Genomic DNA, 27,152 nt, shown 5'->3' with positions numbered 1-27,152 from the left:
ACCATATTACCAGTAAAGAGTCAATTAATCCTAAATCTAATTAACATTGAAATTGAGAATGTTTTCATCCTAGGAAAAGTAGGAAAGATAAAAAAGGAAGAAAAACAACATTTTGATACAATGTCGCATGGAAGTTTATTGTCTAAACTTCAGCAGATTTTTGTCCTCCAACACCTTTGTGATTCTTAGACAGCCAATCTGCAAATTCCTGGTAAGGTGCTCTACGCAATGCCTGGTTATGCCAGAGATCTGGTGTTAGGTATGCATAGGTCTTTGCAATAGCTGCATAGGTTGCCTTGGCGAAGTTACCAAGGGTACACGTTGATCCTCTCGCAGATGTGTAACAGTCTTCGATACCGGCCATTTGAAGCAACTTTTTAGGTACAGGTGCGGACACAATGCCTGTACCCCTTGGCGCAGGAATTAAACGTACTTGAACTGATCCACACTTGCCAGTAACTTTACAAGGTACTGTGTGGGGATCACCAATCTTGTTACCCCAATAACCACGACGTACCGGCACAACTGAGAGCTTAGCCAAGATGATAGCACCACGAATGGCAGTGGCTACTTCTTTAGAGCACTTTACGCCCAAACCAATATGGCCTTTGTAATCGCCAATGGCTACAAATGCCTGCAAAGCACAATCAATATTAAAGAAATATAGGTGCTGCAAACTTTTCAACAGAAACAAACAACCCATTATCAGTTTACCTTGAAACGTGTACGTTGACCAGCTCTAGTCTGCTTCTGTACAGGCATAATCTTTAAAACTTCGTCTTTTAAATCAACTCCAAGGAATTTATCAATGATTTCATATTCTTTGATGGGCAAAGAGAAAAGGTAGATATGCTCCAAAGAGTCGATCTTCCCATCTCTGACCAGACGACCAAGCTTAGTGACTGGAATCCATTCTTTGCTGTCCTCTTTACCACGTCCACGACCACGACCCCTTCCTCTTCCTCCACGGCCTCTGCCTCGTGGTCCACCACGATCACCACCACCTCCACGAGAACCAAAACCTCCACGGAATCCTCCACGCGCGGCTGGAGCAGAGTCCGCCATTCTATAACATTTTATAGATTATTAATCATTTTTATGAAAACTTCATACACAAACTAAAACTTATTAACCCTTATCACTTCAAGAATATTGTAGAATGATTGCCAGTTATTTCAAATAAATTTTGTTAATTTCAAACAGGAAATTCAATTACAAATGTTGAATAAGTATAAAATAATATTAAAAAACAGGAAATTAATTCATACATATTTTACTGTTGTAATTGTGTTTGGTGCATCCGGGCTTGACAATGAGACTGCTGTTTGAAATGATAAGGATTAATTTTACTATTAATGAAAATATCTTCGTCTAAAATGCGAACGACTTTTATACGATTATCAGTCGTAAACTTAAAACTTATGATTACAAATAATCATTAATATTGTTATAACCCCCAAACACGTGGCCCTGTCAACCATAATATTTATGTGGAACATTCAATAAGAAATTAATTGTTTAATATAATTTTTAACATCTCTACAACGTTTGCTATTAAAGAAAGTAACTTGTAGTCGTATAAATTAAATATTATTACAATAATATGGAAAAATAAATTCCAGCGTACTCACGTTACTTCTTCCTTATGAGTTAGGTACGGAAGAAAGATCAAACGAGTTTCGAGATCTCGAATAGTCCGCTCAGATATATCTCGATGCTGTCGTCATATCCGAAATTCAAATTTTTAAATCTGATCATGAAAGTTAATGTATTTTTATATTTATTATACGCACGTAACAATCTTTTAATATCCTATATCATATAATTTATTTATAATACAGTTTTTTATTTATACAATTAATGACAACTTACGACGATTTTGCGAATAATAAATAAAAGCTATTCTATTGTTTTTCAAACCTCGTAATGCAGAAGTCATGAGTTTTCATGCTCTATTTCGAGCAAAATATTAATTGATCAAAATGGTTAAGTAATGTAACACGTTCTACTAATTTCTATTTCTTAAAATGAGCCGAGGTACACAAACAAAAACATGACGTTTGTATAAACTATGTAAGAATAACAATTCAATTAAAATAAAAGGCTTCTCTTAATTAATGAAGAATATATTACAGTGTCTTATGAAAAGTGACTCAAATATTTTGCATATTCTTTCTTAAATGGAAAATGAAAAATTCTACTTTATTAAATTTTTTATTTAAATGTCGTTGAACGACCTGTAAATTTCCTGTTCTTCTAAGATATCAGGATTAATGAAGGTAACATTTTATTTGAAAAAATACGACTGAGAGCATCAAACGTAGTTAGATGATGTTCATCAGATCTCATGACGGATTTGAATCAAACTTCATCTGAGGAGGCTGTTTTATTTGCACGTGGTTACAAATTTCTGAAGAAGCTGGGAGAAGGTTCCTATGCAAAAGTAAATTCTACTATACATGTTATACTACCAAACGAATTTTTAAGCTGTAATAAATAATTGCCATTTTATTTTCAAATTCACTACATTTTTAATATCCATTCCATGTGCAACAAATTTTAGGTATACCTGTCAGAATACAAGTCAGAATCAGAACCAGATAAAAACAAAAAGCTGGCCTGTAAAGTGATAGATACCACTAAAGCACCAAAAGATTTCGTGAAGAAGTTCCTGCCTCGTGAACTTGATATTCTAGTGAAGGTGAATCATCCCCATGTAGTTCATGTGCATAGTATATTTCAGAGACGAGCTAAATACTTCATGTTTATGAGGTATGCTGAAAATGGTGATCTCCTCGAATTTATCTTGAAGAATGGTGCAGTTCAGGAAAGCCAGGCTCGTGTGTGGCTTAGACAACTTACACTTGGTAATATTCATATGAAATCCTTAAAAAAATATCAGTCTTGTTTATGCTTTCTTTTACTTCCAAAGATTATTTCCTTCATTGCAAAGATTCTCAAAGCTTTCAAAGCTTTCAAAACAAAAGTTTTTGATTCGCTGTAAAAGTGTGTATACTCTTCTAGCTTTGCAATATCTACACGAGTTGGAAATAGCACATCGTGATGTGAAGTGTGAAAATGTTCTCCTCACATCAAATTACAATCTTAAGCTTGCCGATTTTGGATTTGCCCGTTACGTAATCGATGATCAAGGGAAACAGGTTCTTAGCGACACTTATTGCGGCTCCCTGTCGTACATAGCACCGGAAATCCTTCGAGGCTCGCCATACAGCCCCAAAATGTCTGATATTTGGTCCCTAGGCGTTATCTTATACATCTTGCTAAATAAAGCGATGCCGTTCGACGATACTGATATCAAACGCTTGTACATACAACAGAGAAACCGCAAGTGGAAATTCCGTAGCAAAGTTGCACCAATATTAAGTGAACAGGTGAAGAAATTAGTCTCCGCTATTCTGGAACCTGATCCAGGGAAACGTATGAAACTAGATCAGATTATCAACAGTGAGTGGATCGCTATGGATCCTCGCCTTTTAGTGCTCACGCCTGCCGAACAAGCTGCCTTGACCAATGCTCAAGAGGAAAGGAAGAAAATGGAAGAAAAATTCTCTAAAAGAGATCCTGTTAGAATCTGAACTACTTAATCCAAATGAAAACAAAAAGAGTAGCTTATAAATTTACATATCTGTTTTACAGAAACTGTTCAAAGTGGAAGAAAAGAGTAAAATACAACCGCAGCCACCTAGTAAAGGGAAACAAGATGTTACTGTTATCAAGAAAGCTGCGAACGTTTGTATTTCACCAATCAGTTTTAATGTTTTTGTTGTTTATATCTTTTTTTCGTTTGCCTTCTAGGTGGTACTATCTTCTATAGCAAATGGACCTTTTTTAAGAGATGTCTGAGAAGTGACTTTACTGCTTATATCAAATACGTGAATATTGGTTTTGAGAACTGCTTTGTTGCAAAAATTAAGTTAGTAAAATTTTTATATGTCCACACTTTTTAAGGAATATTAATTTATTATGCTTTATGTAGTTCAACGACGATAATTGTTTACATTATTTTAACAAGGAATATAATTTTGTAATAAATCAAATTCATTATATAATACAATATTATACCTAGTTCCCCACGTGTCGCATTTTCATCAGAGTTGTATCATTTAATGACCCGCATTTTAGATAATAATGAAATCCATCGTTAAAAGTTTCTACTGGTTCTTTAAGAGAGATGTTGATTATTTGCTGAGGACTAGCAAGACCTTCTAGATTCCAGATACCATTTGATAACAGTAGCAAAAGCTGATTATTTGGAGACCTGCTCATTGCAAACACATCTGTGGCTGGTAGAACATATTCTCGTAGATTTTTCTCGTATTGGTAATGCACAAGAAGTGTTTGTGAAGTCAGTCGTAGAGCAATCCACAGCGAATGCGACGTCGACTCCGCGAATGCGTTAATTATATTCGGAATGTACAAGCCTGTAGAACAAATAATAAATACAGTAAACATTTTTTAACATTTTAATTAGTAATTATAATTAGTAATAGTCATTAGCGATTACTAATTATAATTATTAGATTACTGATAATAATAAAATTGTAAACTAGGTAATCAAACCTTTTAAATGATAAAAACTTTCTTCCACATTATTATATAAGAATATAGTGACAGAATTTAATGTTATCCAGACTATAAACTTTTCTTCTTCTAATGTAATTGATTTTATTAATACAAAATCGCTCGGATTCAATTTGAGAATTACATTCATTATGTTTTTATCCGCGCAAAATTGAGAAGAATTTCTGAATTCACACTGTTCTCCCTGGTATGAAATATTTTCGTTAACAATGTTAGCAATATTCACTTCCTTCACCATTTCGATTTTGTTTAAGTAAACCGCTCGATCTATAACAGTAATTGAATGCTTTAAAAAATAAGAATAAGAATATAAATAAAAAGAGATATTAACTAACTTTGTAATGCCATGTTAATTGTTTCAGCTGCTTTGTAATAATTCTTCGTTTTCTCGGTAGAAGGTGCTATATTTGAATAATTCTTATAAAATTGTTTTAACTCTGTATTTCCATAGGAACCATTAACTGAAAAATTCCCAAGAACTCTTAAAGAGTTTTGGAACTCAATTCCTGTTTTTATTCTCTGCTGAGGGTTCTGCTTTTTTAATTGGTTATTTATTAAGTCAACTAAGTTAACATCATTCACCAAACCATCAATTATAAATATTGACGCATTGATTGATCCATGAATTATTTTCTGACTACTGATTATTTGATCTGTAGAGTTTGATAAAGCTTCTGTTAGATTTTGTCCTTTTACAGTACCAGACACACTGAAAAATTTAACACATTAGTGCCTGTCTAAACAATTGTTATAATGAAATAATAATTATAATTAATAATCCGATAAGAATTAATTACTTTATACTGTTGATAGTGATGGTATTAAAACTTTTCCGTCCTTTAATGATTACGAAACTTTCTTTCTGTTTCAAAGCATTTTTAGCCCATTCATAAAAATTGAAACCATTCAAATTTTCTGTAGTTAGAACTATCACTGTTGTTTTTTGTGCAATAATAATTTCTCCAGAATTGAATCTCATAACATCCGTTTCAAGATTCATATTATTAATTTTCCTCTTTACGTGTAATTTACCTGTGTTAATAGAAGGTTATTACCACTAATAAGAAAAAATTTAACAACAAAATTACCTATGATCTTCAATTTGTCGAATGTCCATTTCGCAGTAATTTTTTGGTTTTTACTTCGTATCACAGCATTATCAAATATATTATTAAAGTCTGGCACTGAAGATTTTACATTAGAAAAGTTTGAACCAATTATACCAGATGTTTGAATATTATTCAAAGATGGAAAAACTTGTATCTCTTGGATTCTTGTTTTACTTAAAATACGTTTCGAAATATCATCCCATGTGTCAGAATTTAATGTGTTTAAAACACTCTAAAAGAAATCATTATCATACATTATACAGAAAATGTTGTGATGAAAAAAACAAGTACTTACATTTAAATTATCATTTCCCTTCATTGAAGCATTTAACATATGCAAATTTTTCCCTTGAAAAACTGTGGTATTTGTAGTTAACCATATTTGTTCAAATAATTCTTTTAATTTAATATTATTTATACTTTGTACCGTTGGTTCACTTAAGAATGTTGTAGAAACTTTAACAACAATGTTAAGTGGAAATTTGCTTTCTGTAAATGTAAAAGAGTATGGCAAATTTATTGCATTTGCTTCTATATTTCCAGAAATCTGTTTTTTATATAAGTTAACGTTTTCTTCTAAGTTTGAATAATGAAATGGTAAGTGAGAGATGTAGATGTGGTTTGCTGTAAATCCATTACCTACAAACAAAGTTGGAATATTAAAAAGCAGTTCAAATAAACAATAGATTTCAAATAAACAACAAATAGAAAATAGATTGAAAATAGTAGTTAAATTACTCAATTCACTGAATGTTATATTCTCGAAAAATATCTTATCTTCAAGCTTGACAATATTAGCTACAAAATTATCAATGCTAATGTTATTTACGCTCCCCAGATGTGTATTTTGTTCTGAAACTATGTCTCCTACTATTTCAGGTAAATCTATTTGAAACCGAGTAGGTAATTGAAGAGTATCAACCATCAAGGCTGTTGTCTCGTGTGACCCTCTAAGAATGTTAGGATTATTCCATGAATTTGCAAATTCTTTCAACTCTGTACAATTTAAGAAAATATTAACTATTAAATTACATCATTTAAATTAAAGAATAATTTCATCTTACCTGTTAAGTTTAGATTATTTACATAAGTTGCAGTTATATTCTTTACAATGGTATTATAATAAAATGTTTCACTAGTTAGATTAAGAAATTTGAAGAGAGACATTAAATTTTTATCGAAATATCTTTCACCCAAATTTCCGAAATACATGAAAGTACGAAAACTGTTTAGGTCTCTTACAGTAATATTATCAATAGTTAGAGTAGAAGTTTTAATTTCAGGTGCTGTTATAGTATTACCACATAATGGTGCTTTAATCCTTAAAAAGATATTTTCTTAAGTACTTATAGGTACATTTTAAGTATGCGCTGTATATATTGTAAGATTCATAACTGTAAGAAATACTTGAAAAACTTACTCTAAGAATTTTAAATTCTTATAAGAAGATTTCGTTATTTCCACATTACGAAGGAAACGTTTTCTTCCTGATATAACTGTATTCTGAGAGTTAGCAGTAATCCAATTTTGGGATTCATGTAACGTGACATTGCTCCATTTCTAAGATAAGATGTATCCTCATTATTCATTTATTAAGAAAAGAATGTAACAAAAACAAACTTCTCACCATTTTTTCACTGAAAAGTGTTAAAGATACAGATACATTTTTATTTAAAGGTATTAGTTTCGATAAAATCTCTTTAACTGATCCTGTTCTATTGTCAATTAAGTCTTGCGATCTCAAATTCTCAATTTTAGCACTTTCTAAGGGCAAAACATCATGTATGTTTATGGGTTCAGAAATTGTCATCACAGGTATTGAGCGTTTTTTCCATGTTCCTTCTATTGGTCCTTGCAAATGAACATTGTTATTTACTATTACTTTTGCTGCTTTAATGGATCCAGTCATTACTGTCAGTGAACCATGTAGTGGCAATAAAAGTCCATTTCCAGTTAAGTTAAATTCTACAACTTGTATTTCTTGCATCTGCAGTTGCACTTTTGTTAAGCTTGAAGCAATATTCAGTGGTAGCAAAGCATTAGACACATTTATACTTGAGAAAATATGTTCTCCTACAATGAAATTTTTTTATGCAGTCAATATACATGAGAAACAAATGCTTAAAATTTTACCTGAAATATGCTGACTGTCGACTACTTTTAAGATATTTTTTTGTAAATCATCTAACAATATTCCATTAATTGACTTATTAATGATAATCTTCTCTATTGGAAGGCTAAAGTGTGGACATTTCCAATTCTTGATTTCTTTCATGCTCAAGGCTCTGAAACTCTTTGCTTGATTTACATTGTTTATTTTCTTCAATTTGGAAAAAAGATGAGAATTTTCTTGCACATTTAAACGATTGACTTTACACATTGTTTTACATTTAATTTGACTTTTTTTCGCATGCAAGGAAGTAAGTGTTAAATGGTCGGAATGTAAATACAATTTACTATTTAAACTAATCCTTTGGTTTCTTAGTTTTGAAATCAGTCTTTTGTATTGCTTTGTCGCTTCTTCTAATGGCTGAGAATTACGTCCATTTATCTGCAGAAATAATAAACATTAATTTATGTAACTAATTAAAATGATATAATAAATTGCAAAATCTTACATTATGAACAAAAAGTTGATTGATGCTGCCATTCAAAAGTCTAACAGGATCTTTCAAAAGTGGTTTCTGTACCAATGTTCTCTCAGCTGTTTTTTTCATATTAACAATCCATGTTCTAATTTCTTCCTGCCAATCCTTATAGGATTTTTGTTCAACCCATATTAGCTCTTTCATAGCCCACGTGCCATTTTTATATTTTACTAGTAACAATTCTTTTTCATATAATAGAACATGTTGAAAGTGGTCAATATCGAAAAGCTTTATATTTAAATCTACAAATTTCCAGCCATCATACTGATAGGACAATATTTTATCTTCATGTAAAAGTAAAAGCAAAATTGCATTATTCGAAACTATAGGCAGTGTAGACTTTCCAAATGGAATTTGTTGAAAGGGTATAAAGCGATCATGAATTTCTTTGTACACAGTCATGGAGGACTCTGTAGAAAGACTTAGAAAGTGTTCCATAAAATGACCCTTTCCTATTTGGAAAGATGAAACGTCTCGACTCAATGGTAGTCTTTGTGTTATTATAAATTTGTTATATCTGAAGAAATATTTAAAAATCAAGGTGGTAGATCCAGTAACAGCAAGATACATAAATCCTTTCTTATAGAAGGGGATTAACTTCTTAGTACCATGAGGAATAGTCTGTACTAAGTCGAAGTAATCGCTACACCAAGTATAGATTGAAATGTTCAAATGAGAAGCAATGCCTAAATATAACTGGTTCATTCCATGCCAGAGTATTAAGTCGCTTATGTTACTGGATTCCAAGTCCTGAATGGAATATAAGTAATAGTTTCCATTAGTTTCAGAGAAAGGCAAAATAAATATCGAGTCATCTTGGTTTTGAACTATCAAAAGAGCTCCATATATGCAACTGCTCACAATTATTCTTTTGCCAGTAGTTAAAGAATAGTTAGCAACACGATAGGGAGACTGATTCTGAAATAGATTTAAATTAATCATAATTTGATATAAGTAAAATACAAACAAATCAATGAATGGAACATACATTTATTTGATATACAGATATTGTAGAAACATCCAAAACTGCTATAAACCAAATCAATTGATTACTTTGAAGAGAAAAAAATTTGATATCTCGCACGTCGCTGAAATTCAGTTGATCGTAATCTTGAAACCCTTTTAATGTATTAATACCTAAAAAAAGTGTTAGAAAATATTTTACGATTAATTGAAATTCAAATGAAGATTTCAATTCAAATTAGAACAATCGATTCACTGTTCGATATTATCTATCAAAACGCACGTGGACATGGCGACACTATAAATATTAGTAGCCGTGATAACCTTAACAGTGTCTGCAATTTGTCACAATATTAGAAGTAATTTGGTTTCGTACATATAAAAAAGTCACGAATATGTCCATATATAAGGAAATAAGTGAAAACTTTATGGCTCAAATTTATGAACTGGAAGCTTTGCAATCCGTTTACCCAAAAGAATTACGAATTACAGATCATGGAGTACTTGCTGACATTAATAATTTTATTAAGAGTCCTACAGAAGAACTTCCTCAAAGATTGGAATATTCAATTGATCTTCCATTGAATGGTATGAACGATGTAAGTATTAACCATACTGCAATGCATTTTATGTAATGTAATGCTCATTTAAAAACATGCCTATTTCTTTTATAGGGAACGATTGAATTGTTAGTTAGCTTGTCGAATAATTATCCCAAAGAGAAGCCGGAGGTATATGCAAGGAGTTCCTTGTTACATAGGACACAGCAGCTTCTTCTAAATCAAGCATTATGTGACATTGTAGATCATCAAGAAGAGGGTGAACCATACATCTACACGTTAATATCTTGGTTACAAGACAAAGGCGAAGATTATATTATAGCTTCTAATGCAATTCAGAGAAAGGAATCGAATAATGGATGCAAAAATGAAGAACAGAAATCTATAATCTTTGCTAGATATTGGATATATAGTCATCATATATATAATAAATTTAAAAGACAGGAGGTAATCAATTTAGCGAAAGAAAATTCTCTTACAGGTTTTTCTATGGCTGGAAAGCCAGGTGTTATTTGCGTAGAAGGTGCCTATGAAGACTGTGAATATTATTGGCAAAAAGTATGTAATGCACAACATAATCTTCGTTTAAACTTTGATTGGAAAAATTTATGAATTATGTATTATATGAAAGCTTATAAATATCATTGAATTTTTTCAATTTCAGATCAAGTCAATGAATTGGCAGAAAATAGTGATACGATTATTAGAAAGGCAGGAGGATTGTCAGAATATAGATAGTATGCGTCAATTCAATGACATTAAAGAAATAGCTTTTCCTACTTCTGAACGTCACAATGATCTAGGACAACTATTAAAATATTTAACAGATCTCAATTTGCAACACGCATTTAAAGAATTATTTGGACTCGAAGGTAAAGTTAGTGAAATTCCAGATTTATAAGTGATAAATATTTTTAAAAGAATTATTGTTTGGAAATTATATTTATTTTTAATACTGTTTTTAATAAACACATACCTTTGTTGAATGCTTCTGGTATTTCTCTTTTTTTAAGACGATTAACAACAACTTTCGATGTATTTGCAACATGTTCTGCAATTTTCTCATTTATTTCACACAATGTATTATTATTCAAACCTTTTAATGCTAAAAATAATATTTGAAATAGTATTTTGAAAAATATAGTTACCATATTGTATAGTTTATAGAAAACTACATACCATTGTTTAATTTTAATTTTTGAAAAAATTTAGTTGTCTGATCAAGTGCAGTATTTAAAGTATAATCCTTTTGTTGATATGCCTGACATTTTGTTACATTAATTAATATGAAAACAAATAGAATATTGAATATCATGCTTGTACAAAGGCACTTAGAACACTGTTGTAAGAAGAAATGTATCACACAGATGAAAGGGAACTTGTTATATGTTGTGTTTATATTTTTTTTCCTCTTGTAGCTCATAATAGAAATTCTTTGAATTTAAATACACTATATACAGACATCTTAGAACATAACGTAGTAGTAACATTTGACTTTAACTGTCAGTGTACAAAACAAAAATATTCATTGTTTTGTAAATAATTTTTATTTAACATTAAGAAGATATTTATCGCAATCAATTTTATCTAACTGTTGCATAACGTAAGAACTCATTGGTAAGAAACTGGCCTGGGATGTAAGGAGCTGGTGGTCCAAGAATATCCTGTGTTGGACTATGAACCTTGATCTGTCTCATATGCGTGTCCCGCCCATTCTGATGATTACTTATTACAGCTATCTGTATCATAAATGTTCTGATAGGTCTATCGTTTATATCCTTTATTGGAATTACAACCCAACCACTTGGTTCATTCAAGTCCATGACTTCTACTTCTTGAAGATCATTGAAATTAGTACCTGCCCTAATACTTATTCTAGAAATAATTTAAGTCATTAAGATTAATAAAACATGAAGCAATTTTGCGTGTATCAACAACATTCCGCACATTTCAATAATATTTTCACCTGCTGGGAGTATAACTTTCATCCAATTTATAATCTGTATAAATACAAATATCTCTTATCGTTCTTTTTCTCTTGAACTGAATATTCACTAAGTGCGGAAGCTGACCATCAGATTGCCAATACGTTTCTGTAACATCATCTCTCAATTGATCTACTCCGAAACCAGGTTTGCAGCTGGATAAGCTCCAAATTGCATGATTTCCAACTTCTCGTACATGACCAGCCAATTCTTCTTGTACAGGATCTATTTCTCCTAAATTAATGGGATATCAAATAGTTATTTAAAAACTTGTTTCTAAATTACTTATTAAAGCTTTTAATCATATTTTTTAGTTTATTGGTTAAGACGATATATTGTGTGGTCTACAAATAAATAAAATATCAAATTAACAAATTGAAATATAAAAAATTATCTACATTACCAGCTTTGTTAGTCATAATAGCTTTGGATAATTTAGAACACCGAATTCAGATCTTTACAAATTCTTATTATTTATTAGATCAAAAGTATCAACCTTGTTCGAAATTAAGCAGCTTTTACCATAGAACGGACAAAGATTATTTATTTCCAAACTCACAACAAGAACTGTCAAAACTGTTGTGATAAACTCATTGCTGCCATCTACGTTAGCTGTAGGAGGCATATTTGATAACAGTAAAATGAGCACCTCTGCTCCGGAAGATAATTCAGTGGTACCCAATTTTCAATTTGTCAAATGGTCCATCAAGTGTAAACAATTTTGAACGGAAATAATAAAATGGATCAAATAAAGATCCCAAAGGTATTCGTACGTAATATTTTCGATTATTTTTACACAAAATTGCTTCGAATAAATATTAGCCTCAATATGTTATTTTACCGTTCTTGTTATGTACTGTTCTCTGTTATCTTTTAAAAAACAAGAAAAAAGACACAAAAATTTTCGTACAGTATATACTCCAAAGCAAAACGGTGCTTTATTTGGTTAGAGAAAGTATATAGATCGAAAATTTAGACGATTGTGAGAGTGTTATTTTTTTCAAATATTACACTTGTTATTGTCTGTTTTAGGTGGAAAATGTAAGGATTTTAGATAAATATAGTAACAATCACTCTGTTGGAACTCTTTTTTTGACTGTACCTCATCTTATATTCACCGAACGAAGTGGAAAGAAAAAGATTTGGGTAATGTGTATAATACATTACCAATGTACAGTAGCTCCTTATTTGTTTAATCTATGACTATAAAAGAATTGGTAATGTACTAATGCTATATTATATATTTCAGGTTTTATGCACTCATATTTCTAATATAGAAAAGCAGCCTCTAACTACAACAGGCTCGCCGCTATGCATCAAGTGCAAACACTTTTTTATTGTTACGTTTATTATTCCGAAAGAACGAGATTGTCATAATATATATCAAGCGCTATCCAAATTGTCCTGCCCAGGTAAATTTAATGAAACTTATTAGAAAACAACATCAAAATTTAACTTGCATTTTTTTAGTAAATTTAGAGGATCTCTATTGCTTTTATTATCAACCTAGCGGGGACACCCTGCCACAGCATGCAGGATGGAATTTTTTTAATCTACAAAGTGAATTTCAGAGGCAGGGTGTTCCTAACGAGGAATGGTCTCTGTCTTATTTAAATGGGAATTACGAGGTATGATAAAACTTATTTATACAATTTTCATTTAGATGCTATAAATATTTATAAATGTATTAAATATGTTTTCAGCTCTGTGACACTTATCCCAAGTATTTATATGTGCCCAGCACAAGTACTAACAGTACTCTGATAGGTAGTGCAAAATTCAGAAGTAGAGGAAGATTACCAGTTTTAACATATTTACACTCTAACAAGGTTCGATTAATATACTAATGATATTAATATATGAAAATAAAACATGAAAAAATTACTTAAGAATTTTCCAGTTATAAGTACACTTATTTTTTTAAAGGCCGCCATTTGCCGGTGTAGTCAACCTCTGTCAGGATTCAGTGCTCGATGTCCTGAGGACGAACAAATAATGTACAACATATTATGTACAAATCCTAATTCCAAGTATATGTACGTTGTAGATACACGACCGCGCGTAAGTCTATAAACATCAACCAAGGTATTTTTGTAATTGTAAACGTTCTCACTATTATATAATTAAATCTGAGTGAAACATTTTTTTTTTTTACCTAATTTCTAGAAATATTAGAAATTAAGTTCACGTTTTATTCGTTCAGATTAATGCCTTTGCCAACAAAGCTGCAGGGAAAGGATATGAAAACGAGAACTTTTACGATAATATAAAGTTTCATTTCTTTGGTATCGAGAATATACATGTAATGAGAACCAGCTTAAACAAATTGATAGAGTGTAAGTCTGCTATTTCATTTTTATTTGATAAAACACTTCGTTGTTTTAAATATTTCTATTAATGTCTAGTACAAAGAACAACTTCGATGAGTGCATTCTTAAATGGTTTGGAAAACAGTGGATGGTTAAAACATATAAAATCTATATTAGAAGCTGCTTGGTTCATTGCTCGAGCAGTTTCAAATGGAGTTAGTGTAGTAGTGCATTGTAGTGACGGCTGGGATCGTACTGCACAAGTGTGTTCGCTAAGCGCCCTCTTATTGGATCCATTTTACAGGACGATCCAAGGTTTTCAAGTAAATACCAGTAACGTTAATGTACAAGCTGCTCAGTTTTATGTACTTTGTACATGCTGTTCAATTATTTCCAGGCGTTAATTGAAAAAGATTGGTTGTCGTTTGGACATAAATTCAGTAACCGTTGTGGTCACGTCATCTGTGATAATAAAGAATTAGCGCCGATTTTCACACAGTTCATTGACGCGACGTATCAATTATTGCAACAGTATCCATATAAATTTCAATTTAATGAATTCTTCTTATTGACTCTTCACGATCATGTGCACAGCTGCCAGCATGGCACTTTTATAGGAAACTCCGAAAAGGAAAGGCAGATATTGAGGTATAAAAACGATTCGTTTATTACACGTATATGTATATTATAAATTACAACTCCGATTATTTTCAGAGTATCGGAGAGAACGTATTCCTTATGGGGAGAAATGGCAAATAATATGCACGAGTACATAAATCCGCTTTTCAAGTGTAGTCGTCATAACGACGAATCCAGCAGCGTTCTTCAACCAAAACTGGTTCCACAGAGCATCATGTAATACACAAAATTATTATTTACGTTCATATTTTTAAAGGAAACGAATTATATGTCAAACCTCGATAATTTTGCAGTTTATGGCGAGGAATGTATTTCAGGTTTGAGAATGGTATTCATCCTAGAGAAACATACGAAGATTATTTGTTAACAATGCATGATCATACCAGTTGTCTGGAAGATCATGTAAAGCTTCTTGTAAAGGTATAAATATTATCTAATTTTTACGATTTTATTTATCCCGTCTTTGATCTAATTAGTAACTATTTAGAGAGTAGGTGCCTTGAATTCAACGCTGAATTCGAACAATGTCCAAAGAAAAGGTGTCCAAGGGAAACATAAGTATGATAATATGTATGTTAAAGATCCTTTATCCGAAACGATCATAGAAAACACAACGAATCACGAGGAAAAGAACCAAAATAAAATTCAAATTAATCAGTTAGAAAATGAATTGAAGACGGTTGCGTTAGATTGGAAATCAGCTAGAAGTATGGAAGAATGTTCATGTTCTACCACATTCGACGCATTTAACAGAAAGGTGTGTAATACAATTGTGCTCTTAATTTTGAAAATGGTGTGTCATTTCGAGCATCAAACATTATATTTCCTTATAAGTTACACGTAACATTACATAGTCATAATAAATTCTTATTTTTCGAGACTAAATATTTCTTGAAATAATTACGTAATAAAAAATATTGTTTAATCTATTCAAACATACACCTTTAAATATCTCGAAATTCATTTCTAACGGCACTATTGAATTGTTGAAAAATAACTGAAATGAACTTTTTAGCACCATTGTTGGTCATGTGGCGAAGTACTGTGCACCAGGTGCATGGGTGATCATACTGTTCTCGCTGGTCATCTTTCACAACGTGCAGTGCCCACTTGTAAGTCATGTACTCAAAATTCCAGTATTCCATCTACTAGTCCTTAAGTCAGTTTTTCCTTAAATACTTAAATTTGTGATTTGTACCTAAGATGTACATTAATTAAACAATGTATTGTTAAGATTAATTAAGATGAAGAAAATAGAAATAATACTTTTTAAACGAATGTTTTCTTTTAAACTTGATAGTAAAAAATTGTATATTTTACATTTCTTCCTGCTTTCTCTTTTTTAAATATATCAAAACCAAAGTACGTCAAACATTGAATAAAAGGAAAAAAGATGTGAAGAAGTATTAAAAATAAACATAATTTTGTGCAAATTGTATTATATTAATATTTTTATAAGAATGCACAATAACACTTTTTTTCAATAAGATTGTTTTTATTTAATATTTACGTCGACTCGTCTATCGCTCATAATATTAAATTAATAGTTCTTTAATCGAATTATTGATCGAAGTTTTTCATTGGAAAATAAATTTTTTGTACCTTTAAAATTAGAATCTTTCCTTGATTAATTACAGAACAAAATAGACTTTCATAATGTATCGTTTTAATTACTCTTCAATGTTCCAAACTTAACAGTTATAAATAATATATAACATTATATGATACATATTTATTCACATTGTACACTTTATTAACGTAATGGCAAAAGGAGTTAAACAAATTATTTTTAAAAAAAGATTAGTTACATTGAATGATGTAAACGTCTGTGATAACGATAACTGAAAATTGTTAATTTAATTGTACGTAATCCTTTTTTTTTTGTCTTACACATAAATCGTGAATAAATCTATTCTATTACTCACCTTCAGTATACAATAATAAAAGTTATTTTACTACATATTATTAAGGCATAAATAGTTACACTGAACATCATTCGTTACAAATTTTTTTTCTGTTTGTTTTATATATTATATCATTCATACGTGAAACATGCTCAACGTGAAAAATCATTCGCATTAGAGTATGATATAATGAAATCGAATTTGAACCGAGTACGCATAATGTTCTGGAGCAAAGAACTGTTTCCTAGTGATCGCGTTGCATTCTATTGGGCATTTGATAACCCTAAATACACAATGGCGAGTGTTGCGTGGAATGTGAAAGATTTGCATAAATATCTTAGTAATACGAATTTTTTTTCCATTTAAATTTCAATAAGCTCTATTCTTTATTTGGTTTTCTTCGTCGTGGTCCATCTTCACCTATCGCTGACTTACTCTGAAATCAAATGAATAAATATTATAGCATAAACAATTTAATTATTTCAATTAACCCTTCACACTACTGGTTGCCATTTGATTCGATACAAGAAAATTATACACTTTGACATTTAATATTAAACTTCGTAGGATGCATCGTTACGTAAAATATCAAAATAAAATAGTTTTGTTCTTTAATTTACATGTGATTCCTCTTCAAGTTAGCTTCAAAATATATCATCCGTATCTCGTCAGAAAGCGTTGAATATTTCTGGTGAAAAACTTTCGAGTACAAAGGGTTAATATTAACTTGATCTTCTACTAACATTCTCTTCGCTTTCTATTATTTCTTCAGTCCCTTCGTTTTTATCAGGTTCATCGACTGCTTTCTCAATTTCATCCTCTGTCATCTCGGTTTTTTCCTCAGTTTTCTCTTCAGTTTTCTCCTCAATTTTCTCCTCAGTTTTCTCCTCAGTTTCACTGCTAGCTGCTTGATTTTCATTTTCTTCCTGTTGCAAGGCTGTTTCTTCATTTATATCTAGAGGCTGTTTATCTTCGTCTTTTAATTCGTATTTATCCTACAAAGTCAATTGATTAATTTCACGCTTTCCCTGTTGTCACTATTTCCACTGTATACTTCTACTTCTAATAAGCATAGTTCTTATGATCAGCAATTTGGATCTTTATGGCTTGATGATTGTTTATACCTGAGAAGCAAAGCAGCAACAATATATTACTAGCAGTATAGGGATACCAGCAGCTATTATATATACAGCCCATATCCACGGATGTTCCGCTGTAAATGTACCAATCTGACGCCATACGCTCCACTATGTAAAATAATTATGAAATTATAAATTATGGTTATATAATTTATGCGGGTATTCAATTGTACGATTTACACGGTGAGACATTTCTGGATGATATTCTTTCTACTTGATAATATAATTGATAAATATGTATATGTACAATCTACGGGGTGCCGTAAAAAAATATTGCCACACTTTATTAGCTAGTAAAACGCTGAATTTTATCTAAAAAAATTGTTTTTAGTGTGATAATATTTTTTTGCGACACCCTGTATGTTTATGTTATCTTTGCACTAATATGCAGGTTATCTATACAAGTATGTCAATGATAAATTGCTTAGCTTTGGTACTATTAATATTTACACTCTCGTATAAATACTGTAAGAAGCAAATAATTTCAGTAATCATCAAATGTACCTCACGAAATCGTTTCAGTAAGTACCAAATATATAATACAACTGGTACCGCGCAGTACAAGATATACAGCGCCCACCAGCCTGGTCTATAATTCGTAGCTTTTAAAATGCGACCCCATAAAGTTACCTGCATAGTATACCGTACATATATCACATTTACACGTACATATAAGTACTTGTCTCCTATCTTCATTAATGTCCTTCTTAGACGATACGTGAAAATTATTCAATCAAAGAGTCCTTAAGTATAAAAAACAAATTACTCACACTCTCTTCCGCGATTCTGGCACGACGTACTTCAAATGTATCGTCGGCCCATTTCTTTGCTACTTCTTCGTTATCAGTAATTATAATATTGTCGAAGAATATGTCCGTGGACATAGACCAGAGTTCGAAACCAACAGCGAACTACGAAATACAAATTTTCTATGTGATATTTACATTGTAAGATCTTAAAATAGTTATAATATTAGAGTGTAATATTAGAGAAGGTAAACATACGATAGGCGTCATTTGGAACGGATGCTCGTCATTGAAGTAATTAGGATTGTGTATCAGCCTAGGTTTCCATTTCCCTTTGTAATTGGGATTGTTAATTAAGGGCGGTGACCATTTGCCTTTGTACCGTGGATTCTTCTTCATCTTTTGTTTATATGGTCCGCATCCTGGTGCATCTGCGCATTTTGGATTAGGTATATCAGGAGGCTCCCATTCTCCATCCATTTCAACATCCCAATCTTCAGGCTTAACGGAATCAGGATTAGGAATCATGGTTGGTTCATCTTCGAGCCATCCCTCAGGCATTATATCATCTTCGTCTACAATTTGTGCTGGGGCATCTTCATCCCAGTCATCTGGCTTAACAGCTGATAGATCTGGAATCTTTTCCCTGTCATCCCAGTCCTCGGGCTGAACATCAGTGGGATCTTCTATCTCCAATGGTGGATTCACAGGGGGAGTGAAGTCATCCAGTAGTGAACCAGAGTTCACAACCTTATTGTCTACTTTAATTTCGAAGCTGTTGTCTGGACGAATAATCAAGGTATATAGGTGAGGTTGTTTGTCCTTAAAAAAGTCTTCCAAACGTTCTCTGGGCTTTTTACAATGTTTCTCCTCTATGGAACCATTCAGAGGATTTTTATGCCGGAATATGAAATGTAACTAAATAAACATAATTTAAAATTAGTATATAGAATGACTATGTAATAAGCAGACTTTTCTTTTTTGTATACCTGATGATCATTTCCACATTTGTCAGGACCGAACATTATAGAATAAGGAGTTTTGTCATGAAAATTCTTCAGATCTGCATGTTCTGGATCCAATGTAAGTAGCTTTAAGTAAGCTCCTCCACATTCTTGACCTTCTTGGAAATTCACTTCGTATTGTACTATTAAAGGTTTATCTTTAAAATAGAATGGTTCAGACAATACAGCGGACATCGCAGCATGTCTAGCTTTACTCTTAAGCACTAATCCTAAGTCGCCCTCTTGCGCGTGTTTCTTGGGCTCCTCTACAGACCATATTCCTATAAAACAAATAAACATTAAAGAATGTTGTATTCAAGAAGTATATAATAACATACCATCATATTTCGCTATATCCTCATCCACAGAATCTTTCTTAGCTTCTGAAGGAACCCATGTCCTCTTGAATTTTTCAAGATCATCAAATGTTTCTACGAAATACGCGAACCCAGACACTTCTGGAGTTTTATATACTATTTCTGATACTACATCTTGGACATCGTCATCATTATTTTCGTTAGCTCTGATAACACTACACAGTACACAAAAATAAATAATTCCATTCACTACGAGTCTGGCCATCTCATATTCCTAAAACCAAAAATGAAGACAAAATTTTAAATTATGTATCTCATTCATTCCATTCCATTTCAAATTAAAAATAATAAAAGATAAATTTGATAGAGCATTGCATCATACAATGTATACATAGTTGTTTGCATTAATCTAGATCGAAAAAATGGTAAGCAATTCTACTTTGATAATTTTGAAATAGCATCCATATTTCTAGGAAAAGAAAATAGATAAAAAGCACCAGCCTTGAGAGATTACTCGCGCAGATATACAATCACACTTTTCTCTGAAACAAGATTTTTTCACAATTAAAGATAGCTACTAATCTCTCGTGACGGCTCTTACACGGGACACCCTGTATGAAAACATAACATTACCTTTAATGAAATTTTTCTTACCGGATTCGTGGTAGTTCAGTTGCGGAGCATCGATTCCTGTACGAATATCGTCTGATGAGAAAGCCACGTCTCGGGCTCGACCCAGTCGTGACTTATTTATTCAATTAAGTAATAATAGTAATTGAATTACACGTAAAGAGAATATCTTGCGAGCGTGCGTGCGTTCCAAAAAGTAGCGAGAATGCCGGAAACAAGGCGAGCAAGGGGAAAATTCTATTCCACTTGTAATTAAATTAATTGAATTATCGAGAAGCTTTCGTTGGAGCCTTCGGTCCTGCGAAACCGATTTCACTGTCGATCTTCCGTTGACGATCCACCTTCAAATGGAAAAAGAATTGACAAGCCCTGAACGAATTTCGTCGGTTCGTTTATTCTGACGTGTGATATGCATGTGACATACACCGTTCCCCCTGAACATCGTACCCATAAAATTCAATCGCCAGTGATTCCCAATCGGGCTCCCAAGGAATTACCCAAAGCAACGCAAATCATATGCACGGTGATAGAAGAGAATTCTTATATTTTAACAAAAATAAAAATTTCAGGGAATTTGTGATTGATTCCTAACTATATTTTAAATGAAAATCTACAAAAAATATGGTAGTTGGTATTGCTATAATTTCATAGGGAAAAGAAATGAAAATTATATTTTTTTGGCTAAATTTTCACGAGAGCGAAATTTGTGGTTGGAAACCACTGGTCTCGAATGTGCAGCGACATCTTTGTTCATTGACGATAGTTCTAGAATGATTAAACCATAGAAATTAGGTATGAATTATAATTAAAAATCCGCTTCATTCGTACGATTTTATTTTATATCAATAATTCCCGTTAACAATTAGTAATAATATTCTTCGATTATCGTGTTTCACGATAGACCGATTGATATAACCAATTTAACTAAAATGTTGCAGCCACCTAGCGATGTAACTGAACCAAGAATCACTCCTGGAAATATGCAGCAGTTTACATATACATGTAAGGAACGTTCTATGTGTAGTTCCAATATTTTGCCACTAGATGCTACTTTATAGTTCATGAATAAAATGATTATTTGTTAATGAAATTAAAACTGAAAATTCCATTGCACAGGAAGCAAACCCGTAGCAAGAAAGGTAGCCGATTTTGCTTGGATTCACACGTTAAAAGTAGGTAATAAGATTTTAACCTAAAACATCGTATTCTTCGAACGAAGAAAACGACAACGATTTTTCTTCACGTTGGAAAAATAAATTCTCCATTCGACATTACTGCGACTATTTTGAGAATATTACAATTTTCCTCCGCAACATGGCGAAATTTTAGAGGTTCATCTTTACTCTTATTGGTTCAAACTAATCGCCATTTTTGTTCTCAAGAGGTTGCGAGATCACGCCAAAAGTCGACAGGGGTAGAGGTATAATTAAAAAAATCGTGAAAATGTAAAATCATGCGCGTAATGTTATAATTTGAATCGTTAAAAATGTGTCTGGCCATGATATCGTATGGTTGACCCGATTGTCACCAGGTGTCACCCTATTGGCCGCCTGAACGAGATTTATAGGAGAATTCTACAATTTTCGTGGACGCTCTATAAATGTACCCATCATTGCATTAATTGTTTGTGCAGGGCTCCTGCATTGGGGTCAACTCTTCTTGATTCGAATGATTTATTTCTCCGCTCTACATATGAAAGAGCCCGAAATATTGGCGGTCGAGGCGTCGATAACAATTGATATCGAAACAATCGCCGTGTACAATCACGAACGAGTCGGTGATAGTCGTGTGATCGATAATAATGTTTGCTAGTACCACGGACACGAAGCGAGCCCAAACGTTGGTCGTGTTCAAAACGAAGATTTAATACGAGCTCTCCCTCCCCCTCACCCTGTGGTAAGCATAAGACATCAACAAGAAAGTGTCGCATAATGCGATAGAAAAAAAAGGATTTCAGGCGTCGTGACACGAGGTAGAAATTTTCGTTTCGTCGTGCGTGTAAAAAATATTCACCTAGAGAAGAAAAAAAAAAAGTCTAGCGTGGCGAGAGACCCCCAAAGACGGAAGCTCGTTGCTAAATCGTCTCGCGCGTTAATTCAACTTTTTTCGATGCGTGCCAAGATATCTCGATACGTTCGTTATTTCGTTTATTCGCCAATAGAGAATTTCTTTCTAGAAACGGACCGTGACACAGTGTTTTGTTTTCATGGTCACGATCGATGCTGCGATGTCTCAGTTTTCATACCTCGTTCCCTGAAACAGTTGTCTTGCGAGGATTCTTCTGTTCCTTAGTCCCTTCTTCTTTTTTTTACAGGTATTCGTCTACCCGTTTGTTGAAGCGGAACCGTTGAACGACGGGAATTTCAGTCTCACGAGATATCTCGCCTTATCGGTCAGCGGGAGTTATTTCGTAACGAGAAAGAGATCACCGCTATACAAACAGGAGGAAGATCACGGAATGGCATTATCTATGGTGGCTGTTCCATCTGGAACAGCTTCGGTCCCAGCTGGAACTGGTATCGCACAGAGTGAAGAGGTTGAGAATGGAGATGTTTTTAGCGAACGTAATATTAACTCAGTTACCAGCTGCAATGAAACATCCAGTCCCGGAGATGCTTTGGAGGAAATTAACTGTGGTACCGATGAGAATGGTGATCAAGAGTGTGCAATTTGTATGGGCAAACTATGTTCGCCACGAGTGCTCTCTTGTCTTCACGTGTTTTGCGAGGCTTGCTTGGATAAGCTTTTGATGGACGAGGCAGGTGACCCAAAGGTCAGCTCGGTACTCGTCTGTCCTATCTGTCAACAAGAAACTTCCATTAGTTCTAAGGGTGCCGCATCGCTCACTTGCGACTATGTTCTAACTAATATACTTGACATGTCTGCGATCGAAAACATGGCTGTACTATGTACCTCGTGCAAAGCCAAAGATAGCGCGGTCGCGCGGTGTTCGGACTGTGCCAACTTCTTGTGCCCAAGTTGTGACTGTGCACACCAGTTTATGCGCTGTTTTGAAAGCCACAAGGTAGTCGCCTTTGAAGATTTAAAGAAATCCAACGAAACTGTACCAATACACAAACCTATTTTTTGTGAATGTCATCCTGCTGAGAATATGAAGTTTTACTGTTACACTTGTCAGGTAAATTTTTCTTTTAATATGGTGTAACATATTGAAACGTATTGAAATATATAACTGGGCCCGTACATCGTATGGATTATGGTGGAATGCGTTAGAAAATAATATCAATTTTTGCGTCTAAAAAGTACTTTAGAATAAACCAAAAAATTATATGCCATTTTTTTTAATTATTAGGAACCTATATGTAATGAGTGTTTGCTTGTCGAACATAAAGCCCCAGATCATCAATACGAACGATTGCTAGATGCAGAACCACGCCAAAAAGAAGAATTAATCAAATTAGTAAATGAAAGTAAAGCGAGAATTGCCGATTGTGATCAGGTGTCTGCTCAACTGGACAATGCACTTAGAGAACTTCAAGCTCAACATGACCAGGCGAAAGATCTGATTATAGAAACATTTCAAAGTTACAAAGCTATATTAGAAAAATGCCGGGATAATGCCTTGGATGAGCTAGAAAAATTGCATTCTGATAGAGAATTGGAAATAATGGACTCATTTCATAGGTCAGCCAAAATTATTTTTTGAACATTATACGTTAAATGTTCTTTAACTTTTAAGTATGGACTTGCAATCTTACAGACCCCTATATAAAATATTGGGAATTTTGAAATCAGTGAAATTTTCGTTATACAGTTGAAACTATTGCTAAGTAGAGATATTTATATAAGTAAAAACAGATAAATACAATAAGTTTGTTTATTAGTTGTTACAAACGGGAATATTTAACATTAATCGTTAATTTTTAAACTTCCATACTTGTTAATGTTAAATTCATGTCCATACTTAAGGGTTCAATGTTCTTTGATCAATTTATTTATTTATTCGTTTTCTCTTGCTCAGTGTTGAAAAAACTGTAGAGAAGATAGAAAATGCCTGTCGTTTCACCTCCAGACTTTTGGAATACGGTGACGCCGTGGAGATTCTAGCACTTCGCCGGATCGTAGGAACTCAGTTAACGAATTTAATAAAAAATACACCGAAGCCAAATGTTTCTTTTTCCATCGAATTTCAGACTGATTACAATCAATTTGAAGAAACAGTGAAGGTAAATCTTGTGTTCTTAAAATGTTCGTCCTCGAAAGAAAGATTAATTTCGAAAAAACATACATGAATATTTGTAGGACGTGTTTGGAAAATTTCACACCGAGAGTACACCAGTCGTAAAAAGTGAGGCACTTACCACTGTCCCAGGAGTGAGTACGAGTCAACAAGTTGTTCACACTTCGATGGGTTGTCCGCGTTCCATTAGCATAAGGTCTCCCATATCTCTTCCTGCGTCAATGCAATCTTCGTTTGAAGGTGAACCTTCATTTGTTATACCTCCGACATCCAGTCCTCAGAATATTCCACCTCCACCGCCACCTGTATCCCTTCCCCCAGGTCCTATCCATGGCCTTACCAGTATTCAAGAGTACAATCTGCAACAACTAGCCAGTTTAGCAGAAAAGGTTGAAATGGTTGGAGACACAAATGTGGTTGGACCCGCTTCAAGCCCTAACCCAACTCAACCTTTCATTTTGGCTGAGTTGTTCGCTGGTGATCTAAGTTCCACAAGTCATGCAATTAATAATCTGCAAGCTTTGGCTAAGTTAGGGAACACGCTTGGCAATCAAGGTGAGGAAATAATATTATTTTGCAACTTCTCAAAATAAGGACTAAGATTATAATTCCATTTATTTATCTTCGCAGATCTTGGAAATCCTGCGATCAATGGCGGCAGTGGTTTGGTATTGGGCAGAGGTCCATCACCAGCAATTGTGGATACACCAAATTTAAGTCTAGCTCCCAACAGTCTTTTAAATGGAGGGTTTCAGTCACTATCATCCTCCACTTCTCCGATAATTTCACAGAGTGCTGGTAAGATATTACTGAAGGTTTCTTTTTATCACAGAAAAGAAGTGATTTATTTTCTTATAATGAATATTTTCCTCTAGACGACTTAATGGGCGATTCGATGCATAACATACCTGTAGCAGTGGGGAACAGTGTTGGCAACGTGACTGGTTCTGGATCCGGGAATTACGCTCATCCACGTTCGAATAATGCAAAGTTCACGCCCATGCATATCCGTTGTAAATTCGGGCAGTTAGGCCCCAGTAAAGGTCAATTCAGTTCACCCCATGGATTCTGTTTAAGCGCTGATGAAGACATTATTGTCGCCGACACGAATAATCATAGAATTCAAGTACGCGTTAATAAAAATTGGTCATGCTATACCTTTGGTATTAATACACGAAACAATGGACTCATTCGATCCTCTTGCAGATATTTGATAAGACTGGTGTTTTCAAATTCCAATTTGGTGTTCCTGGCAAAGAGGAAGGACAACTGTGGTATCCTAGGAAAGTTGCCGTTATGCGAAACAGTGGGAAATTCGTTGTCTGCGACCGCGGGAATGAACGTTCCAGAATGCAAATATTTACAAAGAACGGTCATTTTATTAAGAAGATAGCAATTCGTTACATCGATATTGTAGCTGGCCTAGCTGTCACTAGCGAGGGTCAGATTTTGGCTGTTGATAGTGTGTCGCCAACAGTGTTTGTGATCAACGAAATAGGAGCCTTGTGTAGGTGGTTTGACTGCAGTGAATATATGAGGGAACCAAGTGATATTGCAATTAGTGGTAAGAAATTAATAATATACACAGCTATTAAGAACTTATTATTATTGTACTTATATGATATACAATGTTGTTATTTACAAAATACAATATTGTTACTTATAATTAACCATGAAAGGTGTGATTATTATATGGATTATACGTTTCACAGGTAAAGAATATTTTGTGTGCGACTTCAAGGGACATTGTGTGGTAGTGTTCAGCGAGTCAGGCAAGTTTTTGCGTCGCATTGGCTGTGACAACGTAACAAATTTCCCAAACGGGATAGATATTAGCGATGCAGGCGACATATTGATAGGAGATTCGCACGGTAATCGTTTTCACGTGGCCGTTTTCTCCAGAGACGGTTCCTTGATTTCAGAATTCGAATGTCCATACGTTAAGGTAAATGTTTACTGTATTAAAAATCCGTTAAACGAGGGAAGAAATTTTAATCGTATAATTATAATTATATATCTTACACCGGTAATACGAAACAAACGAATCAAACGACGTTTTACAGGTTTCTCGATGTTGCGGCTTGAAAATAACTTCCGAGGGATATATCGTAACGCTGGCTAAAAATAATCATCACGTCCTCGTACTGAACACTCTTTACATATCATGAAGCGAGGAAGCAGACCAATCAAGTACGTCACAATTATCTTCCGCAAGTGGAACTTCCTTGTGAGAAAATACAAAATCGCTCTGCTCTCAACGAAAGATTAAATCGACAAAGAAGAAATAAAAAAAACTGAAAAAAAGTAATGCCTGGTGGCGATCGAAGTTCTTTTGAGATTCGGGCCTATCAAAGCAATAGTAAAGCAAGTGCAGCATGCAGCCTTAATAGTCTGTA

The 27,152-nt window shown here is 33.4% G+C and overlaps 8 protein-coding genes across 26 annotated transcripts in view; 4 read left to right on the top strand and 4 right to left on the bottom strand.

The window, feature by feature from the left end:
* Positions 1–110: 110 nt before the first annotated feature.
* RpS2 (ribosomal protein S2) lies at positions 111–1,735 on the bottom strand. Of its 3 annotated transcripts, none has more exons than XM_031974454.2 (3): positions 1,632–1,735; positions 715–1,066; positions 111–634 (listed from the first exon to the last, which is right to left on the bottom strand). In XM_031974454.2, the coding sequence occupies exons 2-3, from the start codon at positions 1,063–1,065 to the stop codon at positions 143–145; spliced, it is 843 nt and encodes a 280-aa protein (XP_031830314.1). In that variant the 5' UTR covers position 1,066; positions 1,632–1,735; the 3' UTR covers positions 111–142. The 3 variants fall into 3 exon arrangements, with proteins under 3 accessions (XP_031830314.1, XP_076220549.1, XP_031830315.1); XM_076364434.1 differs by having other exon boundaries at positions 1,628–1,691; XM_031974455.2 differs by having other exon boundaries at positions 1,598–1,637.
* On the top strand, positions 1,706–3,959 carry LOC116426019 (testis-specific serine/threonine-protein kinase 3). 5 transcript variants are annotated; one of them, XM_031974452.2, is made up of 5 exons: positions 1,706–2,443; positions 2,564–2,867; positions 3,025–3,584; positions 3,658–3,750; positions 3,817–3,959. In XM_031974452.2, exons 1-5 carry the CDS (start codon positions 2,348–2,350, stop codon positions 3,862–3,864), a joined length of 1,101 nt encoding a protein of 366 aa, XP_031830312.1. In that variant the 5' UTR covers positions 1,706–2,347; the 3' UTR covers positions 3,865–3,959. The 5 variants fall into 5 exon arrangements, with proteins under 5 accessions (XP_031830312.1, XP_031830309.1, XP_031830308.1 ...); XM_031974449.2 differs by having other exon boundaries at positions 1,706–2,037; positions 2,136–2,443; positions 3,658–3,860; XM_031974448.2 differs by having other exon boundaries at positions 1,706–2,073; positions 2,136–2,443; positions 3,658–3,860.
* Positions 3,960–3,962: 3 nt separating this feature from the next.
* On the bottom strand, positions 3,963–11,305 carry LOC116426016 (uncharacterized). Its single transcript, XM_031974443.2, has 15 exons — positions 11,062–11,305; positions 10,859–10,987; positions 9,348–9,496; positions 8,330–9,277; positions 7,845–8,262; positions 7,339–7,784; positions 7,132–7,271; positions 6,776–7,032; positions 6,450–6,707; positions 6,007–6,350; positions 5,691–5,943; positions 5,400–5,634; positions 4,938–5,311; positions 4,582–4,869; positions 3,963–4,442 (listed from the first exon to the last, which is right to left on the bottom strand). The coding sequence occupies exons 1-15, from the start codon at positions 11,303–11,305 to the stop codon at positions 4,084–4,086; spliced, it is 4,842 nt and encodes a 1,613-aa protein (XP_031830303.1). The 3' UTR covers positions 3,963–4,083.
* On the top strand, positions 9,437–10,868 carry LOC116426020 (RWD domain-containing protein 2A). 2 transcript variants are annotated; one of them, XM_076364433.1, is made up of 5 exons: positions 9,437–9,921; positions 9,997–10,053; positions 10,127–10,160; positions 10,364–10,440; positions 10,547–10,868. In XM_076364433.1, exons 1-5 carry the CDS (start codon positions 9,718–9,720, stop codon positions 10,781–10,783), a joined length of 609 nt encoding a protein of 202 aa, XP_076220548.1. In that variant the 5' UTR covers positions 9,437–9,717; the 3' UTR covers positions 10,784–10,868. The 2 variants fall into 2 exon arrangements, with proteins under 2 accessions (XP_076220548.1, XP_031830313.1); XM_031974453.2 differs by having other exon boundaries at positions 9,440–9,921; positions 9,997–10,440.
* Positions 11,306–11,406: 101 nt separating the features above from the next.
* Positions 11,407–12,417, bottom strand: APC10 (anaphase-promoting complex subunit 10). Its single transcript, XM_031974462.2, has 3 exons — positions 12,271–12,417; positions 11,849–12,101; positions 11,407–11,757 (listed from the first exon to the last, which is right to left on the bottom strand). The coding sequence occupies exons 1-3, from the start codon at positions 12,284–12,286 to the stop codon at positions 11,466–11,468; spliced, it is 561 nt and encodes a 186-aa protein (XP_031830322.1). The 5' UTR covers positions 12,287–12,417; the 3' UTR covers positions 11,407–11,465.
* A 32-nt stretch (positions 12,418–12,449) lies between these two features.
* Positions 12,450–16,728, top strand: Mtmr6 (Myotubularin related protein 6). Of its 2 annotated transcripts, none has more exons than XM_031974446.2 (13): positions 12,450–12,630; positions 12,900–13,013; positions 13,117–13,279; positions 13,338–13,495; positions 13,571–13,696; positions 13,794–13,928; positions 14,071–14,203; positions 14,273–14,499; positions 14,574–14,824; positions 14,891–15,031; positions 15,109–15,235; positions 15,303–15,572; positions 15,831–16,728. In XM_031974446.2, the coding sequence occupies exons 1-13, from the start codon at positions 12,607–12,609 to the stop codon at positions 15,972–15,974; spliced, it is 2,013 nt and encodes a 670-aa protein (XP_031830306.1). In that variant the 5' UTR covers positions 12,450–12,606; the 3' UTR covers positions 15,975–16,728. The 2 variants fall into 2 exon arrangements, with proteins under 2 accessions (XP_031830306.1, XP_031830304.1); XM_031974444.2 differs by having other exon boundaries at positions 12,450–12,636.
* On the bottom strand, positions 16,533–20,987 carry LOC116425918 (calnexin). 4 transcript variants are annotated; one of them, XM_031974220.2, is made up of 9 exons: positions 20,580–20,987; positions 20,427–20,467; positions 19,947–20,199; positions 19,594–19,889; positions 18,863–19,522; positions 18,629–18,769; positions 18,363–18,488; positions 17,463–17,714; positions 16,533–17,155 (listed from the first exon to the last, which is right to left on the bottom strand). In XM_031974220.2, exons 3-9 carry the CDS (start codon positions 20,188–20,190, stop codon positions 17,099–17,101), a joined length of 1,776 nt encoding a protein of 591 aa, XP_031830080.1. In that variant the 5' UTR covers positions 20,191–20,199; positions 20,427–20,467; positions 20,580–20,987; the 3' UTR covers positions 16,533–17,098. The 4 variants fall into 4 exon arrangements, with proteins under 4 accessions (XP_031830080.1, XP_031830079.1, XP_031830082.1 ...); XM_031974219.2 differs by lacking the exon at positions 20,427–20,467 and having other exon boundaries at positions 20,580–20,986; XM_031974222.2 differs by lacking the exons at positions 18,363–18,488; positions 20,427–20,467 and adding an exon at positions 17,844–17,966 and having other exon boundaries at positions 20,580–20,984.
* Positions 20,988–21,106: 119 nt separating this feature from the next.
* Positions 21,107–27,152, top strand: part of LOC116425916 (protein meiotic P26) — a 17,160-nt gene continuing 11,114 nt past the window's right edge. Inside the window, exons 1-13 of one of the 8 annotated variants that reach the window (XM_031974210.2) lie at positions 21,107–21,347; positions 21,494–21,557; positions 21,672–21,727; positions 22,189–22,451; positions 22,870–23,694; positions 23,869–24,200; positions 24,538–24,742; positions 24,819–25,311; positions 25,387–25,554; positions 25,632–25,882; positions 25,963–26,320; positions 26,469–26,701; positions 26,820–27,152. The exon at positions 26,820–27,152 is cut by the window's right edge and continues 11,114 nt beyond it. In XM_031974210.2, coding sequence (XP_031830070.1) covers positions 23,014–23,694; positions 23,869–24,200; positions 24,538–24,742; positions 24,819–25,311; positions 25,387–25,554; positions 25,632–25,882; positions 25,963–26,320; positions 26,469–26,701; positions 26,820–26,924 — 2,826 coding nt within the window. In that variant the 5' untranslated portion in view covers positions 21,107–21,347; positions 21,494–21,557; positions 21,672–21,727; positions 22,189–22,451; positions 22,870–23,013 and the 3' untranslated portion in view covers positions 26,925–27,152. The other 7 variants (XM_031974215.2, XM_031974213.2, XM_031974216.2 and 4 more) reach the window with 7 other exon arrangements.

Source organism: Nomia melanderi, chromosome 2 (assembly GCF_051020985.1).
Source record: "Nomia melanderi isolate GNS246 chromosome 2, iyNomMela1, whole genome shotgun sequence".
Lineage (NCBI taxonomy): Eukaryota > Metazoa > Arthropoda > Insecta > Hymenoptera > Halictidae > Nomia > Nomia melanderi.
The sequence above is the reverse complement of the archived record's forward strand: the minus strand, read 5'-3'. Positions and strand labels throughout refer to the sequence as shown.